The sequence below is a fragment of the Lasioglossum baleicum genome, chromosome 16, assembly GCF_051020765.1.
Source record: "Lasioglossum baleicum chromosome 16, iyLasBale1, whole genome shotgun sequence".
In the NCBI taxonomy this organism is placed as follows: domain Eukaryota; kingdom Metazoa; phylum Arthropoda; class Insecta; order Hymenoptera; family Halictidae; genus Lasioglossum; species Lasioglossum baleicum.
Window position 1 is genome coordinate 11,206,401 of NC_134944.1, and position 20,721 is coordinate 11,227,121.

Consider the following 20,721-nt stretch of genomic DNA (forward strand, 5'->3'; position numbering starts at 1 on the left):
CGAGAGTTAAATTTTCAATATAGGCCCACATAAAAAAATTTGTAAACTGCAACTTTTAGTATTTTCCCTACAATTCCGACCGACTGCAATTTTTGCACAAATTTCTCTTCACATCCTGTAGTAAACTAATTGCTCAAGCTTTCCAAGAAAGTTCAAATCTTCAAATATTAATGTTAGTCGTTGTATGTATAATTCGAATGCTAAACGCTTCCCGTTCCATAATGTGAAAATCTTGTCGCATAAACCATTTTGTCCCGAAATTAGTTCGCGTGACAGAGGTTCCACAGTAATCGATTGATTGCGTTATTCCTGAATGGATGGTTCGATTTCGCCGTTTAGCGCAAAGATACGAGCAATATTATTGCGGCAATGAGTGTTGAACAACACGGCCGGGTAATAACAAATAATAACGAAGTGAGCGGGTGCGAAGTGGTAAATGCGACCCGTTTAGCTTAACGATCCCCGATAACCATTTAAAAATTGCGTTTGTTAAAACAACGTGTTCCAGTGGCGTCAGCTACACGGAAAGATGAACCGGTAATCCCGATGGGTGGGTTGACCGCCATGGTAGAACGTGAGAGTGGTGGAAACCGTTAAAAGCGTTCGAAACCATTTTTCCGCATCGATGTCGCCGGTGTTACGGCGAGGTTTCTACGGTAATGCTTTTATTACAAACCTTGTTATTATACTCAACGCGACGGAACGATCAAAGCTGAAGCATTCCCGCGAAATTCGCGTGCCTCGAAGCTAATCGATTTTACGTTCTCTACATATAACGACGGTGTACGCTTACGTCAATTTTCGAAAATATCGTTGACGTTGAACGACCGAACGCGGTAGTAAAATCATTTACTTTTAGTTTCAATACAGCAGTTCGCCAACCACCAGACTGTGCACCGCCATTCTCCGTTATTCTCTATCAGTAGACTCCGAATGCTCATGCAGATGCATATTTTTATTACGTTTTTATTAGCTTGCTTTCTTGTCTGTCTGTTTGTCTGTTCGGTACAAATTTTGCAATTGATTTTTGTTGGGTTTTTAATTGAATCCTTCCACGGATGTATGCACTCTTTAACACACTACTTTATTATAAACTAAATTATACATGGATAATACAGTGGTCGAAATTTCTATAAAGTCATCTTCTTTTTCGTAGATATTTTAAAAACATCACCATTTTTGTTGATTTATCGTATCTGGTCTTGTGCCTTGTAGCCACTCGGATAGAGGGACTGCGTACTCTAGACCGCTATGTTTGCTATTTACGTTTTTTTAAAATTTTTTTCTGTGTGGTGCAGAACACAAGTGCGAAGTTTCTATAAAGTCACTTAGTGTTTCTCTGTATTCTGAGCAGAGAACTACGGAAAACTGCGAATATTCGAAAAGTATTAGTTTTAGAACTCGCAGAAATCCTGTTTGTTATAATTTGATTCGCGTGTATGAGAATGCCGAGAGGAAAAGTACTAACGAGTGAAGAAAAAGCATCAATCGATGCTTATAAAGATATGGGCTGCTCTAATCGCGCAATTGCTAAGAAAACTAATCGGTCATACACTGTGATCAATAATTATATCAGTTTACGTGAAAATTACGGAAAAAATCATCTTAAAGGTAGTAATAAAAAATAGTCAAAGAGACAACATTCAATATTAATGTGGTCTGCAGCTAAGGAAAGGAAAAATGCAGCACAATTTCGAGCTGAATTGGAGCTCCCAGTAACAACAAGACGTATGCAACAACTTTTAAATTCTTCTGGACAAAAATACAACGTGTCATGACATTTAACATGTGTCATGGTTTGTGACATAAAACGGACTCTAATATTGGCCGTCTTGATGAGGAGACTCGCAGCAGCGGTGGCGTCGCTGTCGGTTACAACGGACCGATTTAAATTGAGTGTTCGCCGTTATTGACCGATTTTCAATAATTTTAAACTGACTTCCCGATGAGCTAGAGACTTGAAATTTTAAACATAGCTCAGAACTGGATGACAATGCCATATTTAAAAAAATTTAAAAAGCCTATGCGTTTAGGAGATATAAACTATTAAAAATTTAACCGTTACACATCCTCGCGCGACGCTCGATAGTACCTACTCGGTTCCCACTCTGACTCATCCCCACTCCGACTCATCCCCACTCCACTGACCCGCTTCGTACCGAAGGAGCTCAGTGTGCGTTCGAGCTCCGTGCGGTGTTTACAAAGTTACTACGTAATATTACACCATAATGTTTGTTTACCAAGCGAAAGAACAGTTACACCGAAATTCTCCGTCGAACTTTTATCTTTGACATTTTACCACGGCGTTTATTTTCGATACGACGCGGTCGCAATACCGTCTGAAATTTACGACATGTCTCTGTTATAATCTCATCAAAATGTTTAAAATCTTACAAGTATCTTCATAGCTATTCAAAATTCACAATCACAAATTTTCAGGACTATCTGTACCGGGTTAGGAATCTGTATGGGGCTAGGAAAAATTATTTTATACTTTTAGTCGGTTTTAGAAAAGTGGCAGTTTTAAAAAATTTAGTTTTATTTTATAGAAAACAGAGATAGGGCAATAGATTAGAGAATTCTGAAAATATATCTATTACGTTTTATGTTTAAAGACATATGCAATAACTTATTGCATGACGAGATGAACTTGCACAAAATTTAGTATTTATCACAAATCTTCCAAAGAAGTTGAAGAAGAAGAAGTGTGCAGAGAATGGAATAGCGAAAATTAATTTGACTGTTTCTGCGGATCTTTATGCGTTTGTAGCAAAATTGAGTAGACGAAATTCAAAATTGTTGGAAAATTTAAAATTAAAGATGTCAATGTATTAAATCCTCCTCGATTAAAATCAATAAGGGAAGAAATGATATTCAGTTTGGTTTCCATTTATTGCAATCGATGCAGATAAATTTTATATTGCATAAAGATCCGCAGTCTAGTCGTTATACTGAAAATTAGAAAAGTTGCGATCATTTGCTTCGCTTGCATTAGCGTGAGTTTCACCAATGCTGGACCCATCGCTAGCTCGGTCGTTGAGCGTGTTTACCGCTCAGTGACCTTTGCGACAGTTACGGAGATAATACTGAACCCTGGTCATGAAACAGTGTAAATGTTTTCGATTATAAACAAGGTGGTTAAATATGCGATCAACGAGTGGATGAAATAATAATGATCGTTCTTGTTTGCTTCGTAGGTCCACCCGGGGAGCGAGGTCCTCCTGGAAAAAAGGGAAAGAAAGGAAGGAAAGGAGATATCGGCCCACAGGTGAGTACAAACGCTTCTACTGTAACAAAGCACTGCAGATCCTTCCTCCCGTATCGCACCCAGTATGCTTGTACGTATTTTGTAACGTTCTCGTATCTTAGAGTGCAGTTGTATGCATGCTTTGTTTACTGACGATGATGAACGAATCTTCTAAAAATTTGTAATTAACGTCATGTATGCACGCGTGGCCATTTTCGGTCGAATGCTCAACTATGATGAAACGAAAGTACGATAAGTACATCGCACTTACACAATGCCACCTAACGGCTCCACAGGTGAATTCCTAACATTGAAACTTGAATTTTCGGTATTTTCTCATCAAACTCTACAGGATTATATTAAACATAGTTAAAATTCTGTGGTTCCCTCGGGTGAAGTTTAATGAAAATTTTTATTCGACTCTTATTCTTTGTAATTGGTGGAAAGAATTTTTATCTTTCATATTTCATAATGTTCTAGCAGAAAGAGTTCGAACATTAACGAAGCCGTGAAATATCGTATTAACAAACAGTCATTAACCAACCGCTACAAATTAGCGCGTGATCAATATTCTGCGGATTTTATGTAGGATAAATGTACCTATTACTGCGGGTGTACGTTCTACTGCGGTATTTTTCCCAGAATAAGATTAACATACGTAAAAATAAAAATTTTGCAATATGTTTTGAGGGCCACCAATGTTTTTTTGTATTCAGAACACATTATTTTTCCATGAAATGTTTAGACATGTTATTAGACTGCGGATCTTTATGCATTTATAGAAAAATTGAGTAGATGAAAGTGAAAATTGTTGGAAAATTTTGTAAAATTGAAGATGTCGATCATTAAGGGAAGAAATAACGTCGAATTTGGTTTCTATTTCTTCCAGTCGATGCAGGCGATTTTTATTTTGCATAGAGATTATTATTTCATGATAAATTAGGAATGATCTATATAAATAAAGTACGATCGAAACATGACACCGCAGTAATCGTTACAGTTACCGTATTTATACCAAAAAATAAAGTATAAACAAAATTAGAATGAGTGGAAGCATTTAAAATTATCTATACAATATTTTCAACTGATTAGAATTATTAGGAGAAGAAATTAAGAGATAATTAGGTTTTGCAGAACTATTCTACTGGCATAAAAAACGAAAGAATGTTTCCATATTTAACTCTTTGCACTCGGAGCAATTTTAACTGGAAAATTAAACATTTCTTCCGACCTAGAACATTTCCATTGCCTATGATTTTTGAAATTTTATGGTGTAATACCTCATTCAATACCTGAATGTTTAGTGACTGATTAGTGGACTGCGGATCTTTATGCAAAATGAAAAATGTTCGCATTGATTGCAAGACACAGGAGCCAAATAAAAATTGCATTCTTCTTCTAATTATCCTATCAAGCTGAAAATTAATACATTGATGTCTTTAAATATTTCTAACATGTCCGCTGCTTTGAATTGTACGTGCGCATTTTTGTTATAAAAGCATAAAATCCGCAGTCTACACTGAGAAAAAAATCCTGTCGAAACAAAAAAAATATATGTTGATTCAATGAGATGTACTATTGAATAGTGCCAATATCATATGAACTTATTTTAATATTTAATACTATTGAATTTCAATAGCAAAACTCATTTCCGCCAATCATATAAGCGAATAGCTTGACCATCAATGTTTTCAAAAAAATAAGATATGGCCTCAAACCAATTCCAGTATAAATCAATACATTTCACAAATTTTTTTAACAACATATCTGATTGAGGGAAAAAGAGAAATATTACGAATAATAATGTACGGTATTGAATCGAATAATATTTTCAATCATTTCATGATAGACAATTCAAATACATCACGATTTGCTTCTAAATTTCATACTATTGAAAAGAATACATTGATATTCATCGAAGTAAAAAAATTACAATAACACCGCGTGTTATCGAAGTAACTACTTTTTTTTCTCAGTGTACTGATTAGATACCATCATATTTCATAATGTAAGGGTTGAGCTACCAAAGACGACTTATAGTGTCTTATACCACTGTCGTGGAATGTATAATACACCTGCGTATTCAATTCAATGGCTATAATTTGATTTCTAGAGTAGAATATCCTCATGATGCAACAAAGTCGTAAACAGTGTCAGTAGAGTATGGATCCGCGCGAATTTGCGACTGTTGTTCTTGGCAAAAGTCCATTTCGCGTTTCAAATAGGCTCGTTCGATTTGCGCTATTTCATCGTGGGTGCACTCGATTCCCGAGGAAAACTCGGCTGTGAAAATCCCGTGATTGACGAATCGGCCTGCAATAAAGCGTTACGCCGACAACCGTGCATACATGCGATCGATCAATGATTGTTACAAGAGCGTCTAATTGGTTGGTGCGATTAATTATCGCTGCGATGCATTCCGCACCGGAATGCACGCTTGGGAGCGAAACTGCGGAACAGCTACCTGCCCACCGATTTCGATGGTGTTTGGACATGTTGTAGAAATCGATACATTTTGAAAAAAACTTTTTCCGTTGCGTTCCTCGCGGCCGTCTCGCTTCATTTCCGTGAGATATTCGCGAAAAAGCTATCGCTACCGTTACAGTGAATTTCTGCGTGTAGATATTCGTACAGGGTGTCAAGAAATTATGTTTAACGCTGAACCTACCACTGCCGGTCAAATAACCGGTCTTGGATTTGCAATTTTATAATTATCGAAACGATCACGTTGCTTACTTGGAAATTGATTCGATACATTTATTTATCAATGGGCGAAGATATTTTGTTTCGTCATAGTCATAGTTGCAAACTTCAAACAGTGATTTCTCAAGATAAAAGCCTGCTCTATCGGGTGATGTAGTTCGATTTTCCGTTGGACCCTTATTTTCTGAGATAAATTCAAAAATATCCTCAGAAATTGGTGCAAAGTGGTGTCTCTCCGTCTTTAATAATTGTTTAAACATTCATAATGCATTAATATTGGATATCACTATATTCAAGAAAGTCTACGGAATCTTTTGCTGCAAAGAACAATTCAATATCTTTTATAATAACATCACAATATTTGTTTAAAGTTGAAAAATACGTTTTTTCTTTTGAAGTCATGTTTCTCAAGAACTGTGCATCTAGGAGAGAAATTAAGGGCAGATTCGGAATCAGCACACTCCATAAGAACCAGCCAACCACGGTGCATTATACAGGTGTGCCGACTTCCCTCAGAAAACTGTGATAGATGGGTAGTAATTCTCTGGCCGCCGCCAGACGGCGCATACGTACGGTACCTACGACCCATGCGCCGTCTGGCGGCGGCCAGAGAATTACTACCCATCTATCACAAAACATCAACGTTACAGAGATGCTAAGTCGGCACACCTGTATAATACACCGTGCAACCAACACTAATTGTGTAACAAATTTGGTGTTGGACAGTGTAATTAAATCACTATTCTTCTTCACCATGTCTTATCGTTTTGACGCAGCGGTTTTTCATGTAAACTGATATAACTCCTAAGACACAACGTAAATAATAGCAGTTACTTTTTATGTTACTAAACGGAGGATACTCTATACAGATCTATATGTATACCAAATCTTCGTACACATCATTGCTATTTAGAAACATTAGTAATCTAGAGGTGTCTTATCGTTTTGCCGCGGAGTGTATTCATATCGCATATCCAAAAATCATCGAAATCGATGTAGCTGTGCAGAGCAGTTACATCCACGTTGTTGGGATATTGTTGCTTGTAGAGTTTGCCCACCGGAATTGCTTCTGCATGATCCTCAGAGTACCTAACCTGTTTTGGTGTAACTGATTTTTTAATTTTGTATACCCCTTCTTACAGGGCGTGGCCGGGTTGGCGGGCAAGAGCGGTTTTCCGGTATATTATTTTTTATTTTCATTCCTGTCCTCTTTATCTCTCTGACTGTTTGGCTATACTGTTCTCTCTATCTCTATCTATCTCTCTCTCTCTCTTTTTTTTTCTTTCTGTCACACCTTTGTTTCAATAAACCATCCACTCGATGTCTGCCACATTCGTACATAACACCTACTAAATCGTTCTTTCTGTTGGCGCATACAATGTAGTACTCTTTTCATTGTTTCAGCTGTTCTTCCTTTTTTTGTTTCGTTGTTATTTTTTTTTCCCTGTATGACTTTTTTTCAGCAACTACGAACTGTGCTTTTTCCGGAAACTCTCGTGCAATGCTCACCTGTTATACTTGTTCTATTACAGACCATACAGACACTCGTACACACGTGTACTGTATTACACACCAATCGTGGAACCGAAGCTCTATCCCTGCTTCCAAATATGCCGTTGCACGTTCGTGCCGAAAAAAGAATGGCGCGGTGAAGTCGAGAATTTGTTGATTGGCGAGATACAGATTGGGTTGCCAGAAATGTTTTATCGAAATATAGAAGAAGTAGTGATAACTATTATACAATTCTGTATTTATGAGATAGGCTCAAAATATGTATAGGAGTTCAAGTAATAGAGGTACACAGCAGATTTTAAACTTTTTTATTCAAACACAAAGATTTTTGAAAATTATATGCTATTCAAATATGATATAGGAGATCAAGTTCAAATATACAGGGTCATCCGTTTTTAAACGGCCAAACGTTAACCAGCTGTAGAGGACCACAAATGGAACAACTTTTACCCCTATCACTTTTTTTGTTTCGGCCTTGATTTCCAAATAATTGCAAAAAAACCATCATTTTTTGAGTTTACATGAAATTAAATATCTCAGGACTCCAATGATGAATCTTCATGGTTTTTCCTTTGTTTAGTTTAAAATCAGTAGGGGCATCTTTTTTATTGAATAAACTTTTTTGTATGATCTTCGGATCATGGTTTTTTTGGCATGGGGCACACCGCCACTTTCCAACTTATTTCTTTCAGGCTCCACGGTGTGCCCCGCGGCAAAAAAAACATGATCCGAAGGTCATACAAAAAAGTTTATTAAATAAAAAAGATGCCCGTACTTATTTTAAACTAAACAAAGGAAAAAGCATCAAGATTCATCATTGGAGTCCTGAGATATTTAATTTCATGTAAACTCAAAAAATGATGGTTTTTTGCAATTGTCTGGAAATCAAGGCCGAAACAAAAAAAATTAAGGGGTAAAAGTTGTTCCATTTGGGGTCCTCTACAGCTGGTTAACGTTTGGCCGTTTAAAAACGGATGACCCTGTAGAAGACTCATATCAAATATAGAAGATCTGGCAACCCTAGTTACAGATCCTGATTGTGTGAGGTCTCCGTGAGGCGCAGAGCCACTTGTTTCACCTAATCACGTAGTAGCGGCAGATTCGCGTACCTCTTATTGTAAATGAAAGTAACAAATGGGAGAGATGAACAAATAAAATACATGAGTAAGTTTATTTAGAAATGAGAATGAATGCAAGTAAATTCCGAAGCATTTTTAAAACAAGTTTCCAAAACAATATTTTATCCAAACGATATCCAAAATACTGTGGCTTATATTTGTGGCTTTATATTTTATTTGTTTTAATCTATCTTCCCTTTATTTTTAACGATTGAATATCTTTTTTAATATTTCATCTCATCTAGTTAGTATAATTTTTTTCTTGACTTTTTATCCTTTTTCTATTGGATTACCTCAAGGGAAAGCTATAGGTCAGCAAACCCTGAACACTGTGAAAGTTTGAGATCAATATTTAGGCAGAAATTAGGCCGTTGCAATTAAGAAGATTAACAGCGATCATGGAACACGCTATACGTAGAGAGAGTCTGCTTATGCGAGGCCGATAATAATAGAAGGTATTTGCGTGATACCGTTTCCCGAAGTTATAGTATCCTATAATTCGAATAATCGAAATTAAAAGTTCAAATAGGTAATAAATCATTAAAATTTCAAACCAATTTATGACTTATGGGCCATTGAAAAATTCAAATGTTTTATTAGATAATTGATTCGCAGGATGTTTGCAGTTGTTTAATAACTGAACCTTCAGGAATCAATTAAGGATGTTCTGGAGGTACAATGGGAGACAAAAGTACAAGAAATTCGAAATCCATCAATATATTGGTAATAAAAGCCATTCATGAGTATATTTTGCATTAAACTTTTGCGAATACTGTACCCTCTGTAGCAATATTCAGTGGTCTACACTTGTCGCGTTTCCATGCTAGTGAGAGACAACACGATAAAATTCGACGTTTTGTAACAGTTTATAATTGTTTTGCTCTGTAACTGTTTGTAGTGAATCCTAATAAATTTTAAACATAATTAATTACATAATTTTTACTACATATAAAAAAAAACTGGAGTTCCCAGTTGCGTTTTTTCAAGGTTTAAATAGGGTTTGAAGTGGAATTTTATGAATTCTCCATAAAAGAAGACGTGTTAAAATGTGCAAACTTTAAGTTGCTATAATTCTTAAACGGTGCAGTGAATCGAATCCAAACTTTGCTAATTGCATTAATTTAGTAAGAATTATATCTTGTCAAATTTTCAACAATTCTGTTGCGTTTTTATATACCTCCAGAACATCCTTAACTTTCGTATGATCTACCATTGAAATACTATCAAGCTACTTTTTGTAAAAGTTTTAGCTTCTCAGTATCTGAAATCTTTCACACACGATAGAAAAATTTATCATTCAATATACTATGTACATACATATGCAAATTTTGTGATTGTTTTTGATAAAGTCGAGTAACAAACGCGAAAATTTTAATTGTTACACATTTCAAACACATTATTATTTGCAAAGAGGGAACAACATTTCCCTCTAAGATCAAGGTTAGGTATCTGCTTTCATATTTTAAATCTTCTACGTCTCCTCTGTCTAAATAATTATAGTCACTGAATTCCTCATGAAAGGGACCATCATTACAGGTGTTTAAAAAAGGGTGGTTCCAATTTAAAAAAGTGAAGGTAACATTATCCTGAAGACATGTAATGTATCTTTAAAAACAACAAAGATATTTGAGGCACAAACGTACCTGACACAACAGTTAAGTGCCTCATCCTCTATTATGTGACTCTGTTCGGTTGTAGACGTAGACATATTTGGAAGCAGTTCGAAGGTACTGCGATACTCGACTATACTTATACCTGTTGCACATACACATGTCTGACACGAGTACGTACACATTACGTTCACGTGGAATCATTATTTTTCAAAGGCATTTCACAGCCTCGTCGATTTTTCACTTTCTCTCGCCTTCGTAATTGACATTTAAGTGTCCGAACTTACTAGTATCTTTTTTTCAGGGACCCATCGGGATGGATGGACCAAAAGGTGTACCGGTGAGTTAACACGTAGATTACTTCGCGAAACCTTCCACCAGAGCTGTGTTAACACTAAACCTACCACTACTGCTCAAAATGACCGGTTCCAGATTTTTCATTTTACAATTATTCAAATGATAAAAATGAATTCATAAGAAATCACAATATGTAGGAGCCGCACAAAGCCTCAATAAAATGAATCTTGTCATTTTTATAAGGGAGCATGTTCCAGTTACTTTTAAGAAAGTTATAGCGAGCTGAAGACAACATTGACGGTTAACAAAAATTTTGCGCAACTTTGGAACATCATACGGGGAGCAACAAATTTTTTTTTTTAAGGCTCGGTAGGTTTAGTGTTATAATATGGGGTAAACTTTATTTTACCGGACTCAAAATTTCTGCCTTTCTCCTACGAATTATGATGTATTTGGTATGTTATTCAGTAGATTTGTACCCGGGGCGGTTGCAGATCGAAGTTCGATCCTGTACGATCAATGGTTCAGGAATTATGCTTGTTTAAAGTTGAGAATCTGCAGCGTTTTTGACCTGTAAGTGCGCCGCCATATTGGTTTGTAGTGACGTCCGCAGAACAGCCGGTCCTTGCCACCCCCTCTCCACCAACCAACTCAGTAAGCGGCTCGCAGTCGTCACTACAAACAAAAAAATGGCGGAGCCCTTGCCTGTCAAAAACACTGCAGATTGCTCAACTTCAAGCAAGTATAACTCCTGAACCATTGATCCTACAGGATCGAACTTCGATCTGCAAGCGCCCCGGGTACAAATCTATTGGATTACATACCAAATACATCATAATTTATAGGAGAAAGGCACAAATTTTGAGTCCGGTAAAGTAAAGAGCAGCCTTAATTTGTGTACTGTGAAGATTTCTGTGTTCCAAAACGTATTTGTAATACCGGGTGACCCGATTGAAGTTGCGCGTATGTCCCGGCATCATCCCCCATAGTCTATGCCTCCATAACGGGAGTACCCTAAATTTAATTTAAATTTTTCCATAACGGGATTACGTGAGAAAAAGGCCCGAGATAGATTAGAAGAATTGTAGATTCTCAATGTTATAGGGTTAAAGTACGAATGATGTGTGTATTATATATATATATATATATATATATATATATACATGTGTGTATTAACAAATAACCCTATGTATAGTTAAATTTATAAAATGGAGAATCGGAACAGAAGAATTCTAAAATTGTAATTGCCAACGAATTGTAAAAAGAAGATCAGTGTGTCATGTTTTACAAATAGATACGGCTTATTCCTTACAATGTGCACTAATACTGTGGGAGGTTTGAGTTTAAATCGAGCGCAACCCAAAGATCACTTAACAAAAAGTAATTTATTACATAAACAATTGTAAAGAAGAAACATAACACAAAATATACGTCCGTACAGCACCATCGTATTTATCGGAAAAGTGAGTGAATCAGTCTAATAAATCGATATCATGTCGCGAAGGAACGATTCTCTATTTTTCTTTTTTTTTTTTGTTAACAACTTGATCTATATACCGGGTGATTAAACCCAAATGGAGCAAATCAATGCACAAATACCAGCTGATCGAAATGATTAAACGAAGAAAGAAATATTGTTTGGCTCCTGTTTACTGTAATCGATGCGAACAATTTTCATTTCGCATAAAAATTCACGGTCTATTTGTTACACATTTAAAGTGCGGCTCGCGCCTCGTAGAAACACGGTTCACTTGCTAAAAATTCAATCTCGCAACGTTTTACCGAAAATTTCGTATTAATGATTTCTATTTGAACACAGCGGTGTTTGTGTGTTAATCTGCCGAGTATACAAGGGTTTTTCATGTTATGTTTTTTTAAGCTTTATCCATATGTACGTACAGCGACCACACACGGACGTATGTCAGTTTCGCATCACGGTATACATATTTACGTTTCAGTTGCATGAATGGACGTTTAGCGGCGCGCAATATAAAACAAGCCACACGTCATAAACGGGGCAGTAGTGAGCAATAAGTTGCGTTCTTCTTTTTTTTTCTGTTTCGATTTCCAACGAAAATAGGTCGAACGTGGATTACACGAAGCTGGTCCCCCCCCCCCCCTCCCCCCGTTACTTGTCGACGAAATCACTCACGGCTATTAATTACACACGCCCGATGCAACCAATAGGGACGGTAAACTCGTCAGCGATGAAGCAAAACGATTGTCGCGACTGGCTGACTTGTCGCGAATGACAAATAATTAACAGGTTGTTACGTGTGAAATGCCAATGTCACGAAGCGTTTCGATAAGAATATAGGGTAGCGATTACTGCGGTATCATGCTTCTCGATCGTACATTATAATTATTGATTTAATGCTTTAAACCGAGTATGGTTTATGTAGCATATACGATACATGAACATATTAACTCTTAATAATACATAACAGTGTTGGATTCCGTGTTCCGAAATTGAGTACAACACTTTCTATAAATCGAAAAGAGGTTTTATTTAAGAAAAAGGTCTACAGTAGCGTAGTAAGGTTCAAACAGTGACTTCCTAGTCTTGAATTCGCAAGAGAACAAATCTGCTACTGCTGTGTGTGTGTGTGTGTTTCGGCAGTTCTATATATAACTTATTTTGGAGGGGAGAATGTGGAAGGGAGTGGGAAAGATGCGTTGTCGAAAGTATGATGTGAAACGACAAGGTCTAAGGGTTGTATAGTCCTATCTAGTTCTAATAACTTATAAGTTTAGGCTGACGTGTTCGTGGCTTGGTTATCGTAAGGTTTTGGCGTTTACATGGGTTATCGGGTATACAACAATAGCACCTTTTAACTTCTACTTGGCTAATTTAATGAGGTGTTCCAACCTTGACGACATTCCCTTACTTAGACAACTTTCCCATCATTTTGCCGATAAATAATCATTTACACTTCCTTAGGGCGCAGAGAATAACACACTCGATCAATATTTTAGGTCTCCGAGCTACCCAACATTCGGCCACATTTTAAATCCTCTCTTGCATACTACAGTAAATCCTCTATAATCGCAAAAGCCTCGGGGAGGTTCGTTTGCAAAGTATCTTTTTGAGCTTCAAAGACTGAGCCGAACATAGAGAAGGACGAAGCGACTCTCCGCGTCTCTTTCTTTCCCATACGCTGTCCTCCCTTGCTCCCGAAACGTTCGTCGTCAATTAAACCACTAGATACAGTTGAAATTATATCGTGTTTGGTGTAATTTTGCATTAGGAAAATGCCGCGAATATGTTGGTGAAAGTTCCATGAAAAAATAATGATAAATAAAGAAGATTAAATATTGGTGTTACATTGTGATGACGCACGGGCCTTTAAACTGTGCCGGCGACGGCGACACGCTTCGGCCATGCGATTCTATTTCATTCTGTCCTTCTCTATGTTCGGCTCGTCGATTCAAGTCTCGGCGCGGCGGGCGTGGCAGACGCAATCATAAAAAATAGCCTCTACATACTGTTGAGACATCGATTGAAGAATTACTGTACTACAGTGGAGGGGATTTTTTTTCGCGTTTATCGTGTACGGCCTTTCTGCGATTACAGAGGATTGACTGTACTTTTACGTTTGTAAAACTGTGTGAACAGAAAAAGGCTTACGGATCGTATTCACCGTTCGAAGATCGATGACACGAGCCAGCCTATTGAAAGCGCGAAAGAAGTGAAAATCCGTCGAACAGTGTAATTCATGAAGCGTACTCGCGCGATACTAGCCGGGCTTATCTCTTTGTTTCGCGGTTCCTCCGTGCGCGTTACGCGTATCCGAAAATAGGAAAATTCGTGGCTGTAGCCCGCGGTCTATGTATCCGCGATTCTCGGTATAAATCGAATTCGGCTCTCCGTTAAAGCATGAAGCACTAAAATAAAACTCGATCAAAGAATCGCGGATGTACACGCGCGATACCGCGAAATGGTAGAGACACGAGCAATGTCGTTCCGGCTATCAGCCATAAATATAATACCGCGGCGCGCGCCGTGCTTTAGCATAGTACTATGGAGTTCGTAGCATTCTGTCGAGAAAATACACAGATTGTCGGTCGGATACACGGAACGCAGAACAGACGGTCATGACCCGCATCGAATGCATGTTACGTCCGCGAATGTAACCGCACGAACGAGTAAATACTTTGCAACGATACACGGCATGTAACACGAGTGTAAATGGTTCTTGTGGGCATGTGCGTGCGTGTACGTAATTCCTCGCGATACCGATCAAGAAATGTGAAATTACGCTTTAGATTTCGCGAATTGTACCGGCGCTTTTTATCATTCTATTACGAAGCCGAAACAAAACGATAGCACACCTCGTGTATTTCGTCGTATTTCTCGTTTGATTCTCTCTTTCTTTCTGCAATTTCATTTGTCAAGATCTTTGTGGGGCTGGTCGCCCTTTGAGAATGCTATGAAAGAAAGGAATGAGAGAACCCATTTGTTCTGTATGATTTCTATGTATATCTCTATAAAACTTACGTGGGAGCAAAAGAGAGTTTGTAAATATTAATACAGAACAATAAGTAAATATTCGATCTAAGAGAAACAATCGGGTCCGTGCTGTTTCTTAGATCGTACAGTTCAACTACTTTCTTTTCGACACGATTTTAAAGGGGGCTTGACGTGTAACTATTTTAAAAACTGAAAAATACTTTTTGTTTTCATAAACAGCTTAATGCCTCGAATTTTGCAAATTAACAGAGTCTCTGTTGGAGGTTTTTAAACCACTCGTTTTAATGAGAAGAATGCGACAAATATCTTGAGAGAGTAAGCTGGATAAGAAGAAAATTGAAAATAATAAAGTTATAGCATCGCATTGATATTTTAATTTAAGAAAAATTAAATTATGCTTTAGATTTCACAAATTGTACCGGCGCTTTTATCATTCTATTACAAAGCCGAAATAATTCAAAAGATGAATATCCTATTCATGAATAAATCTATTTAATAATACAAGGTGCCCCAAAAATGTTGTATTTTGTTAAAAAGGGTGTCCTAAGATCATTTGAAATAACTTTTTCCTTCGCAAAAATGTTCCCCACGACATCGTTAACAAGTTACTAACGAAATAAATGAACCAATGAGAGTTTGAAGCAAAGTCTAACAAATACGAATGAAACGCCTTTCTTTTTAAATGGAATAAAATTTGCTTCGTTTGTAATCAATATTTAAACGTTAAAATAAATGTAGCCATACATAAAGTATAAATTTCCTTTTCTCTTCTTCGACGACTCAGAATATGGCAAATGAACACTATAATTTTCAGATCCTTTAATCACGAAGAAAATCCGATTTATTTCGTCTAATCCTACGACGTTTGTGTTTGCACATATTTCTGCAGATAACTAATTGCTCACGTGGGAAGCTTCCCCGTAGGTAGGTGCATCGATTAATAAATGTAGTAAAATCGCCCACATTGAATTTCGTCCAGATTGGCTGGATTCTCGCCAGATTGGCGATTCGTAACACAGTGCGGAATGTAGAAACGTACGATAACTATTGTAAACTGAACTATGTACACAGTAACTATACTATAACACGGTTGATTCGTTTCGTATTGCATCAAAACCGCATTAAGCGAATAAAACTCATAAAAATCGAGGTTCCCTCGGCGTGAAACTATCATGCTACATGAGATTTGACCAAGTTTTGTACAAACCTTTTTGCATTGAATTTTCGTATGGTAAACCTCTCTAACTCGAAGACTTTGATAAATCGAAACCTCTAGAACTCGAGGATTTTAGTTCTTCCCTAGAAAATTCGAGTTATCGAAGTTCGACTGCGTTATATCGAAACCGTGTTATGATACCAGAGTAGAATTCCAGTCAGGCAAACCTACTTCGAGCAAATTTTGATACTTTGCGAGCAAAAGGCGATCATTTTGGTGCCACGAATCATGCCTGCGGCTAAATTTGCTCCCTATTTGCTATGAATTTGCCACCGAAACTTGTCGACAAATTGCGACAAATTGCGAAACAGATGGCTCGGTATTTGAGTGCAAAGTTTGCAGGCGCAATTCCATGCCAAATCGAGGGTGGACCCTGCCCTCGTATAGAGGATAGGTCGGTCGCGCTAAGAGCGGACCTAATCTTGCTTCAACAGTAAATATCGGTCAAAATTGGAGTGAACCTTGCTGTAGAAAAACCGAATTTTATTTAAATTTCTGCAATATAATTTTAAATCTCGTGTATTTTCAATAATTTAAATATTTACAAATCCTAAAGTAATGTCCAGATTGCGGATGTATGGCTTAAAAAAATGCTGGAAAATAAAATTCCACAGAATTCGGTACGATTTTTATTTATTCCAGATCTACAAAGAGTACCACCACTGAAAATAACATTTTACATGATTCCACTTTCTTCAAACTTGGCTACAAAAATTGAGAATTGCATAAATTTATTTATTTACTAATTTTAAAATAATGACAATAACAATTTTTTCCGATATTTACTCTTGAAGCACGATTAGTTCCGTTCTTGGTACGACCCACCTGCCCTATACACGAGGGCAGGGCCTGTCCTCGTTTTGCTCTCCATTTGACATGGAATTCTCCCAGCAATCTTTGCACTCGAATACCGTGGGTAATGGTGCGACAGATGGGTAGGAATTTGTCGACACGTTTCAGTGGCAAATTCATAGCAAATCAAGAGCAGATTGCTTCCTGCGTATCTAATGTATTAGGGAAAGTTTATCTTGAAAAAGATAACACGTATCGGGGTCAATCGAGGATGGAAGTAAATGATTGAAATTTATTTAAATTGTAAATGGCACATAATAAAGCCCTGTTACATCCGTTATCACAAAGGGTGTTTCTATTCGATAGCTGATCCGAAGAAAATACTTCGTGTGAATTTTCAACCCTGTATGTCGACGCGGGGGTAGTAATGGGGTGACAAAGAAAATCAGGTGTTTGCATAGTTGCTCTCATCCTCTTAACTTTAAAACTGAATTTAAAAAAAAAATTTTGAAATGCCGATTTCTTGCAGAAGTTATGAAATACTGAGTTTATATATTTACAGTTTCAGCATCTCGTTATGGTTGTTGGCATATGATTTCTACGGATTTTCCAAAGTTGGGGCGCATAGTTTGAAGGTTATATCGATTTCTGAAGGTGTTCGAAACTCAGCAGTTTTTATTTTTTTTAACTACATGCCCTCATGAAAAATCTGAAATAATTATATGTCGACAACCATAACGAGATGCTAAAACTCTGTTCCCAAAGGGATGATGGGCGTGCACCTAGTGTTTGAGGTTACCTGTACGCATTCGAAATGTAAACGACGTTTTTCGTTTGCCATACAGTCGACTTCTTTCGGAGTCGATCGATTGTTTCAAGTGCACAGTCCGAAGCAACCGTTTCAAGAAACCATAAAATATTAGGTTAATATTATTAGAAGTTCCCGTTCTGACCATTGCAGAATTATGGCTTAAAGCTCCAGTTTACAGTTCAAGAAACGGTTAGCATGAAGCTCTAATGCCAACGATACCTTCAATTAGAAGACATCGAAGAAATAATATGAAATATAACAATTTCAAAATGTTTCATTAACCAAGTATGCTTTTTTGTTATTTCCCCCCGAAGTTTGACTTTTTTAGATTGATGAAAAAGGAAGTTTCTATTTCAGCAAGTAGTGCAACAACAAAATGCACTTCTGAAAGAATATGATCCTAAATGTGTAGGCTACTTCAAATCAGTCATCATTTGTCTTTTACATTTTTATCGAACTTCAAGGAAAATTATAAATATGGTTTATGATAATTACATGAATCACCTCTTGTACAGACACGTTTTATGCATGAATGTTGTTCGATCCTTACTTTTTGGCCCATTTCATAAAATTTCATCAATATTGGTTAATGATGCAATGAGCTACAAACGTTTAAAAATGATCGATGAATCTTTAAACGTATGTGGCTCATTGCAATGTTGACCGAAATCTAGAGAACGCTTTTTTTTTAAATTATCGTTACAGGCTCAGATAAAAAAGTTGACGAAACATCATTTTTAAAATTTTGTATGATTCCTACCAATTGCAATCTAAACAAATTTTTCTTTACTCATTCTCTAGCAAACTAGTCGGCCTAACATCTTAAAAGAATTCAAGTCCTTTGGACCAATTTTAGAAAAGTCATGCGATTTTTAAGATCGTCCACTTAATATTATCCCCAATTGTATATAATTCTTGTTGTGTGTTTTAGTTTTAAACAAGTATTATATAAGTATTGGTATTTTATTTAAAAAGACGTATTAACACGAAAAAATATAAGGAACCTATTGCAATATTTTAATTCTACGGTTAGGATTTTAAAATATAATAAATTTAACAATAAATTACTCGTTAAACATGAGAATATCTATACTATTTCTACGTCATTTTATATGTTTCTTCAAAATCTCCCCTGCTCAATAATATTGTAACCTAATAATCCAATAAATTACATGAATAAAATAGTTTAGAAGATATTCGAGAAAGATGATTTTGACAATGAAATTTGTTATTTATTTATTAACGTTGAAAAAGGACTGTCATATTCACACGATCGTAACGTTGTTATTATTTCACAACAAATAAAGTACGATCCAAGCATGATACCGCCAGTAATCGCTACAGTTATCTTAGTCGCACGATCGAGGAGACAGCAACTCGGGAAAATAAAATTCCGGACGCGTTCTCGCGGCTCGTGTTTTACTTGTAAAATAACGTGTAACCGTTCCCCGCAGTGCAGTGCATAAAAGTTATATCTTCTTCCGGGAACTATGAAAGCATACTGCCTGGTTGTTTCCGGTGTCGCCGTGGTGTGCCATTATTTTTCTATTAAATAAAACGACATTTTGTTTTGTTTTTCGCAGGGCCGGCCTGGAGATAAAGGGCAGAAAGGAGACCTCGGAAGTCCAGGCTTTGACGTTTTTTCTGCAGTAAAGGTATCTAACTACGCTATCTAACGAGACTGATACGGCGCGAGAGGAGCGGATTTTCCCGCTACAGTTCAGCGTACGTAACACAAGAACGCATCGTTTTATCGTTTTGTTTCACTTAACGAGCCGCTCTGTAAAATTCTGCGCCAGCTTCGGCGGTTTACAAGTTCGCGGATAAGCACGGGGCCGAAAAAAAACGGCTGCCTAAGAAAGGTGTGAAAGGCGTGAAAGGTGTGAAAGGTGTAAATGCCTTTCTGCCCACGGAAGCGGCGGCGGTTGATAAAACGATGCGTTTAATGAATAAAGAAAATATTGTTTATTCACGTTCCACGCTATTTGCTGCAGAGATTACGTACACTACGGAAACGTGCTTCAAACGAAAAAGTATCGTTGCGGTTCAGTCATATTTAGGGTGTCACGAAAATGTTGTATTTCCTTGAAAGACTCCTGAGGTCATTTCAAGTCACTTATCTTGTGAGAAGTGAAATAGGAAACAAAGAAATAAGTCTTGAACTGTGAATTATCTACGCAAACATTGCAAATGAGTAACTTATTCATTTAAACTGATAATAATTGTTGGATATCTTGTCGTAGTATGAGTACTTAAACAGTACTCACTACTTGTTAGTTACAAATCACAGTTATTATTTGAAATATTCTTTAAAATAAAAATATGTATAGGGTAATTATACAGAAAAGTACTGCCCACTCCGATTTTGAGGAAATTTCAATATGTTATGCAGCAACACATTCTGAACAGCTTCTTCCTTTTCCAATATAGGGGGGTCGCTTTTAGTTTTCGAGATATTTGCAAAAAACTATCGCGAATACTGTATTGAATTTTTCGTATTCCTGCACGCTCCGCTGCAACGTAAACCTGTTTCGGTGCGGCGTTTGTTTTGTAGAGATTTTGACTCTGTAGAGATGAGGTAGAAAACGGGAGGGCGGAAAGGGCCAGCCTGACACCACACACACCCACCCACTGTTTCTAAATTATACTCTAGGTTCTTACGTATTTTCACGTGCTGATTACGAATATGATATTGAAAATTTGCGCAAATGTTAATTTCTTAACGGAAACCTTCTTTTTAGAAACACTGGGTGCGTGTTAAGCACTGGGTGGGTGTGTGTGTGGTGTCAGGCCGGCTCTTTCCACCCTCCCGTTTTCTACCTCATCTCTACAGAGTCAAAATCTCTACAAAACAAACGCCGCACCGAAACAGGTTTACGTTGCAGCGGAGCGTGCAGGAATACGAAAAATTCAATACAGTATTCGCGATAGTTTTTTGCAAATA

The 20,721-nt window shown here is 37.0% G+C and overlaps 1 protein-coding gene across 17 annotated transcripts in view; it reads left to right on the top strand.

The window, feature by feature from the left end:
- Positions 1–20,721, top strand: part of LOC143217063 (uncharacterized) — a 277,026-nt gene that overhangs the window by 194,641 nt on the left and 61,664 nt on the right. For 10 of the 17 annotated variants that reach the window (XM_076440794.1, XM_076440791.1, XM_076440788.1 and 7 more), the window contains exons 2-5: positions 3,198–3,268; positions 7,093–7,128; positions 10,495–10,530; positions 19,361–19,431. In XM_076440794.1, coding sequence (XP_076296909.1) covers positions 3,198–3,268; positions 7,093–7,128; positions 10,495–10,530; positions 19,361–19,431 — 214 coding nt within the window. Of the gene's footprint in view, positions 1–3,197; positions 3,269–7,092; positions 7,129–10,494; positions 10,531–19,360; positions 19,433–20,721 lie in introns of all 17 variants that reach the window. The other 7 variants (XM_076440784.1, XM_076440792.1, XM_076440793.1 and 4 more) reach the window with 3 other exon arrangements.